The sequence below is a fragment of the Gallus gallus genome, chromosome 1 (assembly GCF_016699485.2).
Source record: "Gallus gallus isolate bGalGal1 chromosome 1, bGalGal1.mat.broiler.GRCg7b, whole genome shotgun sequence".
Classification (NCBI taxonomy): domain Eukaryota; kingdom Metazoa; phylum Chordata; class Aves; order Galliformes; family Phasianidae; genus Gallus; species Gallus gallus.
Window position 1 is genome coordinate 102638588 of NC_052532.1, and position 14973 is coordinate 102653560.

General features: G+C 41.4%; 3 protein-coding genes across 12 annotated transcripts in view; 2 read left to right on the forward strand and 1 right to left on the reverse strand.

Moving 5' to 3' along the window:
- JAM2 (junctional adhesion molecule 2) overlaps positions 1-8879 on the forward strand; it is a 33852-nt gene extending 24973 nt beyond the window's left edge. For 5 of the 6 annotated variants that reach the window (NM_001397141.1, XM_046940215.1, XM_040698409.1 and 2 more), the window contains 8 exons: positions 69-182; positions 1391-1543; positions 3481-3686; positions 4930-5032; positions 6261-6368; positions 7157-7172; positions 7821-7851; positions 8167-8879. In NM_001397141.1, the coding sequence (NP_001384070.1) occupies positions 69-182; positions 1391-1543; positions 3481-3686; positions 4930-5032; positions 6261-6368; positions 7157-7172; positions 7821-7851; positions 8167-8199 (764 nt within the window). In that variant the 3' untranslated portion in view covers positions 8200-8879. The remainder of the gene's footprint in view (positions 1-68; positions 183-1390; positions 1544-3480; positions 3687-4929; positions 5033-6260; positions 6369-7156; positions 7173-7820; positions 7852-8166) is intronic. The other variant, NM_001006257.2, reaches the window with a different exon arrangement.
- Positions 8880-9276: 397 nt separating this feature from the next.
- ATP5J (ATP synthase, H+ transporting, mitochondrial Fo complex subunit F6) lies at positions 9277-13199 on the reverse strand. 2 transcript variants are annotated; one of them, XM_004938370.5, is made up of 4 exons: positions 13073-13199; positions 12681-12869; positions 12027-12151; positions 9277-9399 (listed from the first exon to the last, which is right to left on the reverse strand). In XM_004938370.5, exons 2-4 carry the CDS (start codon positions 12848-12850, stop codon positions 9371-9373), a joined length of 324 nt encoding a protein of 107 aa, XP_004938427.1. In that variant the 5' UTR covers positions 12851-12869; positions 13073-13199; the 3' UTR covers positions 9277-9370. The 2 variants fall into 2 exon arrangements, with proteins under 2 accessions (XP_004938427.1, XP_001231639.1); XM_001231638.6 differs by lacking the exon at positions 13073-13199 and adding an exon at positions 12965-12990.
- Positions 13033-14973, forward strand: part of GABPA (GA binding protein transcription factor alpha subunit) — a 30127-nt gene continuing 28186 nt past the window's right edge. The window contains exon 1 of one of the 4 annotated variants that reach the window (XM_015299140.4): positions 13033-13216. The gene's annotated coding sequence lies outside the window, so the exon portion shown is untranslated. 4 annotated transcript variants of the gene reach the window in all.

Genomic DNA, 14973 nt, shown 5'->3' on the forward strand with positions numbered 1-14973 from the left:
GTTCTAACTTTCTCTTTTGCTCTTTGTTCTTTTGTGTTTGTTTTTGTTTGTTTGTTTTCCCTCTCTAGAGGCTATTCTTAGTTGCAAGCACAAATTTTCAAAAGGGATGAGTCTAAGAATAGAATGGAAGAAAATCCAGTCCCAAGAAGTTTCATTTGTTTACTACAACGGTGAATTTACAGGTATAGTACTACAAGCTTAGACTCGTGGCTTAATATGTCATTCTCTTGCACAGCTGTCAACTCTCCTCGGGAATAACATTAGGAAAATGACTGAAAGAGGACGCTCTTGACTTTTGTCCTTTTGAGGAAAATAATGTTTTCTCGGGGGGAAAAAAAAGAACAGCTTTTCTTCAGAAAATTCTCAACATTTAGTTATGTTTTTAAGGAAGTTAAGCGTAACAAAACTGGAGACAGAGAAAATTGACAGTGCATGTTTCTTAAGGTTTTTTAAAAATGAAATTACATTCAAACATAAACTTGCAAAAAACTGTTGAAAGCTCTGCACTCCTATCCAACAAAGAGTTTTCAGAAGCCTGCTGTAGAGCTAGGGGCTTAGATATGAATAATGCAACAATGTTTATATACATAAAATATAAACTCAACAGTACATTTTAAATTATTTGTACTCTTTTTCAAAAGTAGAATTACTGTTTATACTATGTTTAGAAGATTTACCTCAGCTTTATCTGTTGAAGAAAGCATGGTTCTTTGGTACCTTGTACATGACATGTAAAGCTTGAGAAGTAAAATAAGGCCATGGCAATTTTGTTAGTTTATAGAGCTTGCAAGATGTGCTGGTCTTGTTGCTGAACTATTTTTTTCCTTGCATATGTTTCAATTATAGAGACACTAGAACTCCTTGTTCTGTTTGTGCAAGTTTAATTTCATATCAAGCTGTTGAATGAAGAAAAGCTCATTGTAAGAAAACTGGCCATATCTTTGTTAAATCCATCTTTTTTTTTTCTTGCTAAGTTAAAAAGTCAAATAGTTTGCTGTAGTCTCACTCAGAATCCTTTCTGTAAGAGAAGTAAGTCAGTGATTGCCATCACTCCCAAGTGAAAAACCATCTTTTCTTTTTTCAGTCATGTGACTACTGCTATACATACTTTCTTGAAATGCCCACAGAAGAAAAAAGTATTCTGTCTTCCAACTAGAAAGTGTTTGACACTTCAGAGTGACTTTTTTTTCTGGCCTAAATGGAGAAGTTTGTGGAAGATTCTTACTGTCTTGGGAGGGGGATTACATATTGCCCCTTGGTGATAAATATCTAGCACTGCATAAATGAGCAATAGTTCATAATTTGTTTGGGATTTCATAACTAATCAATAAGAAACAGATATTTTCCATAAGTGATGAACAGAAACCTCTTTGTCTGTTCTCTCTTAAAGGTGATCTTAAAGACCGAGCAGAGATGCTGAATACGGGAATCCGTATTAGAAATGTGACTAGAAAGGATTCTGGGACCTACCGCTGTGAAATCAGTGCGAAGAGCGAAGAGGGGCAACGCCTGGGAGAGGCTACTATTACTCTCACAGTATTGGGTACAAAGAAACTTTGTCACTTCGATTTTTTGTAAATAAATTCAAGGATGGCAAAGGGTATTACATGTATGATTGTCCATGTAGGATGTAGCTGTTGGATTTTTGGATCTTTCTTGGGTTGAGTAATAAATATCCGTTCTTGCTTACATTTCCATTCTACAGTATTCAAAGAAATGCACACTTGCATCAGAAAGTAACATAACTTCTTTATTGATATGAATGTGTGTTTTCACTGTCAAAAATTACCAAGGATGATGAAATGTCCGTTTCTACTAAAACTGAAGCTACTCAGTGGCTGAGAATCTGATTTTGTTTGACACTGGAAAGTCAGCATCTGTCAACACTTATCAAATATTCCAAAGCAGCAGTTCATTCTAATGTGCTACAGTCTCCTCCTGTTTTTGGAAGGAGAAATTGCTGCAGTGCCTGCATAATGCCAGGTAGCAATCTGTGGACTTTATTTATAGGAGAGATGTTGTTTTTTTTATTATTCTTTATGGGTTTTTTTCTTGCTTTTTTTCTTCCCACTTGAGGAAAGGACGGAAAAATGAATATTGAGCCCATTCTTTTTTCACCGTTCCTCTTACTTTTTCCCAATCAACAAATGGTAGATACTTTACTTTTTTTTTTTCCTCATGAGTAGGAAAGAAGTTCCTGTATTTTTTCAGTACAAAATCAATTGATCTTTTAAAATTCAAGTCTCAGAGTTCTTCATAAAAGATAATAAATTCATGAGCTTCTGTATAATTCCAACAATGAGGTAATATCACCTTTTCCTTCTTTTTTCCACTCTCTCAACAGATAAAAGTGTAGCTTCTTCATTTAAAATTGAAATCTTGGAATCGAAAGAGAGTGGTGGGTGATTGTGTCTCTCGTGCAGAAACGTTTCAAGTTTATGGAAGTTCAGTGTGGGTTTCTTGTGGTTTTTTTTTTTTTTTTTGAATTTTTGCTTTTTATTTTGAAGTCAGACAAGGAAAAATCATGAATAGCTGTTAAGGTGTCCCTCATGCTTTTAATATGCCTTGTATTCCTCTTCACCGTTAGTTTTCACCTGGGTAGTTTCAAGGAACCAAATAATAATAACAATAATGAAGTTCCTTTTCTGTTGACGTAATAAAAGTTGGAAAAAAAAAAAAAAAGTTGTCATATTAATGACAGAGGGACCTGAGTTGTCCTGTACCTGTGATGCAGAATGTGATGCAGAACCTGACAGAAGTTTCTCTAAATACCCCAACAATACCTGAGGAAAGTTAGAACTCCTTCAGCACTAATTCTCCCTGCTCAGAGAACTGTAGAAGAAAATTACTAAACAAGTACCTGACTAGGGAGGGAATTTTTTTTCTTGTTTGTTTTGTTGTTGTTGTTTGGTTTTGTTTTTTAATTTAAACTGAACTTAGTAGTCAATTGCCTTTCATCTTCTACCTGAGATTCATGCATTGGATGTGATGATTGCTAGTCTTTGTCATTCTTTTTGACAATTGTGTTTCAAAAAACAGTAGAAGCAAAACAAAAATCTTTTTATTCTTTCTCACTTTTGTTTTTAAATACTATTGAGGGGAAAAAAAAAATCCTGGACTCCAGATTCCCTGAGACATCCCTCCTGTGTCTGGGAGCAAGAGGCCCCACAGAATAAATGGGGTGGAACAAGATATCTAGAGTTTGGATGAATGCGTATAGATCGAAGACACAATAACACAGCATGTGGTGAGGGATCCTAGGAGCAAACCTCTGCCTTCACTGTTTTTGTCAGCTTACAGACCTTCCAGTGCTCTTCAGTAGCAGAACTCTGCCATCCACCCTGTCTCCAGAGCCCCCGTTTGTTAACGTGGTAGCTGTTGAGCATGTACACAAGTGTTCACCTCCTCAGTGACTGTCAAAAGGTTGTGAGATAGATAATACTGATAAGACTGTGTAACAAGTACAATTTTGTTTTCCAGTTCCTCCCACTACTCCAATATGTGTGGTACCCAACTCTGCAATGACGGGAACAGTAGTGGAGCTGAGCTGTAAGGAAGCTGAGGGGTCTCCTCCATCCGAGTACCAGTGGTACAAGAATGGCGTTGCCTTACTGGAAAAGACAGGAACAGGCAGTGCTAGAACAGCCAACATAACTTACACCATGAATAAAAAGTCTGGCACTCTGGTAAGTGTAGTAACCAACTGTAATAAGCAGCTGTAGAGAAAACCAAATTTCTGTACAGCACAGAAATGCACAGTGGCTTTAATCCAAGGCACAAGGTCTTTCTCGGAAATCAATGTCATGCTGAAATGTGATAACAAATTTATAGGGTACGGTTTCTGCCTCAGACCAATGACAAACCATAGAGGTCAAGTGTGGTAGGTAAATTGGGTGATTTATAAGGCTGTTGTAATTATAAATGAGCAGAATCTAGCAAATAAATGACAAATTTCACCTTGTCGGTTAGCCAGCCAGCTCCGGGTGGGAATGATCTCTCAGTATGTTGACCGAGTTATATTTGATAGTGCCACTTCAGTGGGAAATGCAGCACCCAGGGCAGTCCAGAACCTCTGCAGTCCACTGGCATTTAAAGGTCCCAGTCCTGTACTTGTATTGTCAGTGGGAATGTGTAATGGCTTTAAGTCAACATGGTGTGTTTTCTGTTATGTTCCCTGTGAGAACTGGCCATCTTTTTCTCAGCCCCATTTCCCCTGCCAAGCATTAGAGCTGGTCCTTCTAAAAAGCAAAAAAATCACATACTACTAAGCTGAGATCTTTAGTTATTTATTTCTTTTTAGAAAGGTCGTTTTTAGGGACACTCTACTATTGGATATAATCACGTTTGGAAACCAAAATGTGCCATATCATTTGTACCTTTTCATTCACAGGTGCTGGAGATATTTCAGCACACTGTGAGCTACTCAGAAATATTAATCTCTTCTTTAAAGTCATAGTTTTAATGTATAGGATATATTAAAGGGAGAACATTTAACAGATCTGATTATAAAAATAATTACAGAGAAACTGATATGAGGTCAGCATCCATTTTCTGCTTTCTCACTGTAATTATTACATTAGAAGTATTTCATAAATAATGCAGTTCAGCATTTCTCCATTACAATAATAGAGAAAGTGACATTTCTGGAAGAAAAATCCTTGGGATGTATCTTTTGCACTACATTTTGTACACTCCATCTAGTAAAAATGCCCATCTAAAAGACCCTCATGTACAAGTAGCTGAAGTTAAGGACTAGGGATATGAGTAGGGAGCCAGATCGAGATGAACATGAAAGCAGAAGTTTTCACTATATTTCAGATTTTGGGGGGAAAAGATATACGTTGACGCCAAAATTTCTATACTGCAGGAAATTGGGTTTTTGTTTCTGTTTTCCCATTCTGATAATGGTTTTGGACTCTGTCTTACCAGATATTTAACACTGTTTCAAAGAATGACACTGGAGAGTATTTCTGTGTAGCCTCAAATGGGATTGGATTACCTCAGAAATGCTCCATGAAGCGAATGCAAGTTGGTAAGTGTCAGACTAAAAAAGGGCAGAAAACAATCTTGCATCTGAACTGATTTAATTGTGTGATAGAGTTGAGAAACTAAGATTGAATTACAGCCTTTTATTTGATTATGGTATTATGGGGGAGGAATAATATTCATATACCAGGGCACTTTATATGTAATGAGGGTGGCTGCTTAAAGCATTCCTTATTTTTTTCTTTTTCTGTGTGTGTCTCACTGTATTTTACAGAAAAGTGTTAGTTGGGTACTTTAAAATTATTGCAGTATCCAGCCCTTAATATTGCTCAGCAGTGAATGTCACAGAACCACAGTGTCCACCTGAGAACCTTAATGCTTCAGAATGTTTCTGTGGATGTCGTACAGCATAATGTACCAGTCCACTGTTGGTTTATCTGTGTAGTTTTATGGGTTTGTTTGTTTGTTAACTAATAGCCTCCCAAGACTTTTGAGATGCATTTGTGTGAGATCATAGTGTAACAGATCAGAATTTAAACTGAAAATAATTTGTTTATACTTGCCAGAGCAACACCGAAAAGAGTCACTGTATCTGCAAAAAGAAAGAAAAAACAAAACCCACCAATAACCCTGTGTACAAGCTCTACTATTTCATGTTAAAGTATTCCATAAAGCAGTTATTTGGTTCTCTTGAAGTCAGGATCCAAATAAGTAATTAGTCTTCTACATAATGGTAGTATAACAAAGATTAAATAACAAAAAGATATATATATATTTGCATTTAGTGTGTTGAATTTTAAAAGCCTTGCTGTTTAAAAATAATTTTAAAAAGTCCAATTTTAAATAACCTGCCAAAGGAGTTCTTCATGACAGATGTGACCGTCATCAGCTGTTTCAGTTATAGGCAAAGTAACAGTTGTTTAAATAGACCCAGGGAACATATATCAAAATCTTTAACAGACATACAGTTTCAATAATACTTATGCTGAATAGATAGAACAAGGAGTTTGTGTCCTTTGACCAATCTCTTTCCTTACTTTTTGACTCAGAGGAAGGATTTGAAGTGTATCAAGCACTCCTGTTATAACGTGGCTGTGATACAGTAATCCTTTCAGACAGTTTATCCACGTTTGTGTGATAGGTACTAATTTATAAAGCTCAGGGCGAAGTCCACTCATAAATACAAAAGGTACCTGTAGTAATTAGGGGGAAAAAATCCATCTAATGGATATTTTTAAAACTTACAACATTGTATTTATCTTTTATAATTACAGATGACCTTAACGTAAGCGGTATCATCGCTGCTGTAGTAATTGTGGCTCTGGTAATGGCACTGTGTGGCCTTGGAGTACTTTATGCTCAAAAAAAAGGGTATTTTACAAGTAAGTACAGTAAAATCACTCTTTCTTCGGTTTAAAAAACAAAACTGTCTTTCTGCTGACCATAACATGTACTTCTACATGCAATTCTACATACTTTACCTCCATGGTACTATAGCTAAAGAGTATTACAACAGCAACTTCACTGTGCATTTTTATTCAGCCTTCTACCACAGAGAATGCAGCTTCCACTTTATCAATGAGATGGAGGCGTTTGTACAGTTGTCTAAGGCTAGCAGACAGCAATCTAGGAAAAGCTGCAAGCAGAACTCTGGTTTCTAGAGCTTCTGCTGTAGTTTTGAGAGGGAACGGGAAAGAAAGATACTGCAAAAACAAGCCATACAAGGTTACTTGAATCCACGAAGGGGTTTTTTGGGGTTTTTTTTTTTTGGAGCAGCTGAGTTCTGAAGGGGAACTAACTTACTTGCTCCCTCTTCTGGTTTGTGGTGAAAGCGCGTGTAGTGAAACGCTTTGGAGGATTACCTGGAAAAAGCTCAAGCCCAAGCAATCTACCTCTCCATAGTATTTATATCAGTAGAGTTCAGCACAGCAATAAGGGATCTCAAATGTCAGAGAAAGACTTCTGCCCGAAAGTAACAGACCAGATGTTAGCATTCCTGTTCATGTAGAATTTAAATTACCTCTGAAAGCCACCTAATCTTTTTCTATTCAAACTCACACTACACTGAAATTTCACTTAGCAGCTGAAGCGATGAGTAAATATTTCAAAGACCTTTAAGGAAACTACTCCTGTGCTCACTTTTCTGTTTCTTCTTTTTTTTTTTCCCCAGAGGAAAGCTCTTCCCAGTAAGTACCTTTATATTTTATCCATGTCACTGAAACTTCATTTAAAACCTGATGATTTAGTAACTGTGATGTTTGTCTAAGGACTTTCTCTCATACAGTGACATATGTGAAAATATGACTGGAAGGGGCTTGGTAATATCAAAGGAGTAGACCAGTTGACATGTGTTTGTTTAACGCTCTTAAATTGCCACTAGTTAATTCTTATTAGCAGGTCAGAATTCTTCAAATCTGTTGTAGTGCTCCTACACGAGATCTAAAATCATGTTTTATTGGAGGCTCACTTCCAATTTGTTTTCCCTTTGCTTTTAAAAGATTATTTGAGCACTTTTAGGTAACAGCATGTAGAAGAGCAGTGTACTGAAGAAAACTTCTACTTTAGCGACCAGTATGAGCAGTATTGTATGTTAATTAGACAAAGTGTACCTGGAAGGCCTGAAGGGACAAGCTAGGGAAGGTAATTTGGCTGTGGCTCATGAGATCATGACAGCTGTCTAAAAGCATCAAGTATATTTGTTACAGATTCTGTACTTCTTGCTAAGGTGGAAAAAAACCTAAGGATTGCTGAAAATCAGAACATATTCATAAAGTGTTCAAAGGGCTAAAACAAACACCTCTTTAACCTAATATCCTTTTCTGTTCTATTAACAGGAAGTCCAACTCTCAATCTACAAGTGAAAAGGTATTTCACATTTAGTAGTGTGTGTACATTTTCAGCATGTATTTTGTTATCTAGTATGTAGATAAGAGGCCAGCCACCTGGCTGCTTTGAGTGGGAAGGAGCAATATTAAGGCCCTTGTCCAGCAGATGCTCAATAGATACTACTACTTGTATCTTTTACTAGAACATTACTTCTATTTTGTGTAACAGTATCAACAAACTTACAGTCATGCTCCTTTTTGGTTTGCATGCCTGAGTTTTTTTCTGAAATATAAATTGTTGATGTGGTTAAAATACTTGAGCTATTACTTATGTCACCTTGCTTCTTCCATTTAGGATTTCAAGCACACCAAATCCTTTGTTATCTAGAAGATTTCAGCCTCTGTGAGGGACATCAAACAACTACTTGTTATACAAAAATATCAAAGGCATTTTTTGACCTCTACTCTGTAAATATTGTTTCCATGTACTATGCACTGAAAATAGAAATTGCTACTGTTTAGATCTAGTCAACTTAATTGTGTCTGATCATTGTTTTTTTTTTAACCCACCACAAAACTGCTTAACTTAAAGATGCAACTAAATGGAATACACAGGTCAATTTGTGTGACTTCTCATTTTGTTGATGTATACATGCAGCAATACAGGATTCACTCTTGCAGCTTGGAACAGTCTATCCAAGTAACTTTCGTAGATGACCTCCACCACTGTCAAAAGCTCAAATTCTCCTGCAACGCTGACTTCATTCTTACTCATACGTCAACGTTATATTAGGTTTGACAGAGCCATCTAGAAGTGCAGAAGTAGTTGCACAGACTTTAACTCACTATCCAGGCAGGACAAAGCTGCTTGTAATTGAGGCCGAAGCATTGTTTTATTGTCTAATATAAAATGCCTACAGCATCTCTTTTACAAGGAAGTACCTCTCTCTGTAGATTGTGTATGTATATAACTGTATACAACTGTATACAAATGTATACAACTACAGTTGTAATAGCTGGACCCAAAATGGTGAAGTGTTACAAATAAATAATTCCTCAGAACCTTAAGCGTTTGTGTCAGCAGTTCTGTTACTGAAGTTTATGCCCTACAACATCAGTAACAAGTTTCAGTCGCTCCTGTAAGAGCATCACTTACACGTTCATTGATGTAAAATGAGAGTATTTGTGCCTACACGTATCTATCGTCTCTCTTGGGCTTTGCTACGAATTGTTTTCTGAATTATTCCTGCAGAAACTTGAAATGTTACAAACTCAGGAAAATAAAAGTTTCTTCTGCGTGTATCACTCAGTTTTATAACTTCTCAACACTGAAACGTAGCTTACCAAAGGGGTTTAGCAGTTAACAGCGAGATATGCTACTCAGGTACCTCAGTAACTGTAGGAGTAGATGATCAGAGCTAACTAGAATCCCCGTGCGCTTGAGAACTTGTTCACACCTCTGAAATCAAACTGAAACACTGCATTTATTAAGTTACAATTGATGCCATATTCAGCAACTCCATGGATGTACTGTTGTTTTGGAGGATGATATGAAGAAATCACTTTGGAGTCTCCTCAAAGTTGGGCTCTAAAGGAGAAAGAAGGAAGCAGAGAGAGAAGAGACGTTAGTTTTTTCTTATTCCAGCCTAAAACACAACCATTCATTTCATATTCAAAGAAAACTAAATATTAAGCTATTCAGTATCTTTGATTTTGGTAGCAGTGGGGGCTACAGGTGTGGCAGCTCTGAGAAGAGCCAAACATAGGTAAGAGCCAACTCCAACTGGCTCTGAAAGGGACCCACTGCTGACCAGAGCTAAGCCAAGAATGACACTGGGTGTGCCTCTGGGACAGCAGATTTTAAAAAGGGAAAAACTGCTGTGTAGCTGGGAGAGACGAGTGAGAAATGCGAGAGAAACAAACCCTGCAGGCACCAAGGTCAGTGCAGAATGAGGGGCAGGAGGAGCTCCAGGCACACAGCAGAAGCTCCCCTACAGCTCAGGAGAGGGCCGTGCTGTAGCATGCTGTTCCCCCTGTGGTCCATGGGTACTGTTTGCAGATCTCCACCTGCAGCCATAGAGAGGCCCTTGGAGCAGCAGCTGATGAGGCCTGGAGGAGGCACAATACATGGAGAGCCCCCACAGGAGCAGCCTCTGGCTGGAACTGAGGAGCCCACAGTGGAGCAGGGCTGGGGGAGCTGCCACCTGTGGGGAACCTGTGTAGAGCACTGTGGTCCTGAATGGGAGGCCCCGTGGTACAGAGCCATGTTGCAGCAGCACTTGGAGAACTGTAGCCTGAGGGTAGCCCATGCAGGATCAGTTCGGGAAGGACAGCATCCCATGTAGAGTGTAGAAACCACGAGGAATGAATTCCTGATGTCAGAAGTACAAACTCAGAAGAGCTGGGGGTTTTGACAGGTGAGCTAGTGATACTTGTTCTCTTTGATACAAGAAGTCTGAAAGTTAAGATTCTGTTTATAGGAATCTTCACTTAGACAAAAGCATGAAGAATCTAGCCACAGTTTTGAAAACCTGTTGAACCTAGGTTAAGGATAGACAGCAGTAGTAAAAGCACCAGGGTAAAACCGTGCCCTGGGTAAAACCATGTGACTGTTCTGGTCCTGTTGTCACACAAATTGTTTCATTATAAAAAGAAACCCCTAAAATTTAGTACTATTGTTTGACATATTGTATAGAAATAAAACTGAATATAAATAAACCATGCCCCTAAGCCACCGTTAAGTCCTCCTATATAGATGCTTCATTTTATTTGTGCCAGTAAGAACTTGAGGCCAAATCCTTTCTTAATCCAACTGAAATACCACCAAAATAACTGAGGTGAGTTCCTGATCTGAACTAAATTTCTGCTTAGCCTGATCAGAATGATAGCACCGGCTGCGGTGGGTTAACTGTGGTTGGCTGCCAGATGCCCCCAACTGCTTACTCCCTTCTTCCCCAACAGAGTAGGAGAAATTCGGATTTAAAAGCTTGTGGGTCAAGTTAAAGAAAAAATTGCTGATTAATTACTACCCCACGCAAAACAGACTCAACCTGTGGAAGATTCATTTACTGCCAATGAAAATCTGAATAGCAATGAACAAACAACAAAGCCAGAACACCTTCCCCACAGATCCTGTCTTCCCAGGCTCAATGTCACTCCTTTGTTTCTGATTCTCATGCATCTCTCTCCTCCTTCACTGACCTTGTTGTCAGCAAGGTTGCTTTCTCTCACATCTTTTCTTCTCACTCCTTTCACAGCTGCTGCAGTGGTTTCTTTCTACTGTTTACTGAGTGCCTTAACACAGAAGTGCCATCAGTGTCACTGTGGGCTGACCCCTGTGCCATGTTGGATCCGCTGGAGTCAGCCACAACTGTGTCCTCATTGAGGCCACCCCAGCAGTGCTTCTGCTACCAAAACCTTGCCATATAACTCAAGTCATTGCTGAGTCCCAGCTACCAGATGCTTACAGCTGAGGGGAAGGAAAACTTACCACCCCAACCTGACTTTAGATAAAGCTGCTTGTGAGCAATGGAGATTTTGAGATGTGCTTGCTTAAGTAAGCAAGAGAAACAACTAGATGAGCCTGTCATTAACAAAGGTTAAGTTTGCCCTTATGTCCTAAGGAAGGTAGAGCTGGTGCAGTCCCTTTGCACTCCACTTGAACCAATTATGCCAAGCATTCTTCTCACACTCAGTCTAGGTAATGTAAAAACATTCCAATAGAAATCGAGAGCAGCTAACCAAAAATCATCTCCAAATAATCGGAGAAGAAGTTTTAATATAATTCAGTCACGATGTAACCATTAAAAAGCTCTACGTTCATCATTCTGAAATCACTGACTTTCCAGATGAGTTTATAAAGTTTACAAACTGGAGCTTGGATGATATGCACTGGTTATCCACAATATATAAGCAGTGCTGACTTCTTTGGGAAGATGAGAAAAATTAATAAAACAACAGTCCATTTCACACTTTTCTTAGGGTTTGTAAAACTATTAATTAAGGTAGTTAAGATGGCCTACTCTGACTGCAAGTCTGGTCAAACGTCAACCTAAGTAAGCTCACATCTTCACTGGAAAAGTAAGGTAATTCACTGAGGGCACCTTACATGACATGAATGGTTCCAACAGAAACTAAAAGGGAATTAACTACAAAGGTCAGTTGGTGAGCATGAGCTTTCTTCCAATCAGAAATTCAGTAACGTTGTTAACTCACCCTCAAATTTAAATTCTGGAAACTTGGTTAGATCTCCCTCCCCATACATCCGCTGAAGTCTGGCAAGTGATTCATTCATGTCTTTCTGAAACTCAGGGCCTACATCAACAGGTCCTCCAGCTTGCCTAAAAAACAAACAAACAAAAAAGTTCCGGTTAACAGTTCAGTTCTGAAAGCTCGTACGGAAGTTCAACATTTTCATAGCCATTTATGGATTACCATTTTGACAATCAACTAAAACAAATAACTCAAGACATTTTCAAAAGCTGAGATGTGACACACCTTAAGGCCCGCTTCCCTTACAATTAAAGGTTCTCAGAATGGGTTCTAAAGAATGTGCTTTTTGCTGTGAATAATGAAACTCCAAGCTACAGAGGCAGCCTTTGGAGACACAAAGCCATGCTGAGTATCTAGATTTGCAGGGGCTCTGGAGTTTCACTGGTTCCAGGTGTGATTTCTTGACGAAACTGTGATTTGTACCTCTGTTATTACTGAATTAACAATCATGATTTGGATATTAAATAAGAAGAAAAAGAACAAGAAACGGGACACTTAATTCAATTGGATTCACACAAGGATTCCTTGGGATATGTGTATAAAGTAGTTACAACAGTAACTCTATAGATTACTCATAGTGTAACTCGGCATACTTACTTGCTTTTTGTGTTGTACTCCCTGATCTTGTCTAGGAAGAGCTTCTGGACCGGATCGAGCTCTTTTGCCTTATTAAAGGCAATAGCAGAGAAACCGATGTTTCTCCGCAAGTGAACGGAGACAGCGGAGCGAAAAAGGGAAGAAAGTCGCAGGATCTGGTGCAGGATCATGACTGCACCGACGCTTTACCTTAAAACGACCAAACAAACAAATCAAACGCACGAATAATGGCGCCCTTCCCTAACATAAGCCGCCCCTCACCCAAACCGACAGCCCTAACCCACCTTTGCAGAGCGGCAGTCACCTTGGGAAGGGGCGCAGCGCGCATGCGCCAAGACCCGCCCTCCCGCGCAAAGCATGCTGGGACGCCGCGGGGCCTACCACTGCCTTACCTCGAACCCCACGGCCACACGCAGGTCTCTCGAGGGACGGTGTACCGCCGCACAGCCCCGACCAACCGCCTGCTGGGCTGGGAGAGAGTGAGGGACAAACGGCCGCTGGCCTGTCACCGCCGGAAGTAGGCGCTGCGCTTCCGGGTGAGAGGAAAGGGCTCCGGGCGGCCGCCCTCCCCCCCCCCCTCCCCACCGCTTTCGGATAGGCGCGCGCGGGGGCTGCCGGGAGCTGTAGTTCCCGCGGCTGCGCGGGGGGTGGCGGTGTCGGCGCGCCGTCCCCGCCCGGGCCCGCGCTGGGCCGCGCCGCCCAATCCCGAGCGCGCGACGGACTCCGCGGGGCGGTGGTGGCGGCGGGAGCCGGCGGCGCTGCGAGGGCCGCGGGAGGAGGCGTGGGTCGCTCCGCTCGGGGCCGGCGCGTAAAGCAGCGGAGGTAGGTGAGCGCGACGCGGCCTGGCGGCCCGGCCCGGCCCGTGTTTTGTTTCCGTTTCTCCCCGGCGCCGCGCGTCTCATTTCCGTTTCGGGTTCAAACAACGCCGCGGCGCCGCGGGGAGGAGGGGGGGAAGCGGGCGGGCTGCAGGGAGACAACGGCGGCCGGCGGGGAGGAGCGGCACATGGCGGCCTCGGCGGCTCCCCAGGCGGGGCAGGGCCCGGCCGCGGCTCGGCGCGGAGCTGGGCGCGTAGCGGCGGGCCTCCCGCAGGGGTGCTACGGGGGTGCGGGGCCGGACCCCATCCGGCCGAGCAGCCTCGCTGGAGCTTGCTTGAGCCGCAAGTACGGCTTTTGGCCGGCGGTGTGCGGGGGTATTTGGCGTCCCATCTAGTGCCTTGGTGTTGTTCCAGGCACGTGCTGCACGGCTACTTTTCCCTGCTTAGGTTTGTTTTCGAACTTCTGTTCCTTGGCAAGGAAGGAAAACGTCTGAAAATTGGCGTGATGTTGGCCCTTTTAGCATCTCTATCTTAAACCCAAGCTGGCTGGTAACTTGCGAAAGGTCCTCTGTAAAGGCCAGGCTGCCTGCCTCGCTGCTGAGTGCGTGTGGCATTACCAATGGAAGTAACGGTGGGGGTGACTGTACCAAGTGCCCCCTGAAACAGCTGAACTGTGGGACCCTCCCGAGAGCAGGAACATAAAATCACCAAGGTTGGACCTCTGAGATCATCCAGTCCAACCAACCACTCACCACCAACACTTCCCCACTAAACCGTGTCCCTTAGTACAACATCTAAAGGAGGGCTGCCTCTGTTGAATCCCCAGCTGCTTCATGGGCCTTGATTATGTGTATTTGTATTTCATCTGTACTGTACCTGTACTACTGTATGGCCACCACATTTACAGCATCACATGCGATTCTTCTGCAAAGCTGCCAGATCGGGAAATATAATTAAAACAAGATATTTTCATCGAGGTTTTTTCTTCAGTAATGTTTGGTGAGGTATATAAGCTCCATGAGCTGCCCCTGCTTTGCAGTTGCCCAGTGGGATGATGAACACAAATTCTGTTCTGTTTTTCTTGTTGCTTAACATTATTTAGCTAGTGGTAGACAGCTGACATCCCAGACATCTAACCAGGCTTCTTTCTTGCAGAGAGTCTGTGGCTGGTTCTTGACATGACAGTCCCCCTCTCTGTAGTTAATAGCCCCAGTGAGCTGCTCTGCATGAGTTTGTTTTGTCCTATCTGAATGTATGCATGCTTCCAGTCTCTGCACAATCTTGTAGCAGCAAATTTCATTGGATTTCATGTGAAACCTTTGTTTTGTTTGAAGCATGCTGCTTGTTAATGTTATCAGGAGTCTCCATTTTAGCATAAGAATGCATGACTGATTTTCTCCATTAGTCTTCCTCAAAGTGTTACCGACTTCACACACTTTGGTCATGTTATTCTTCCTCTTTCCGCTCTGCTCACTTCT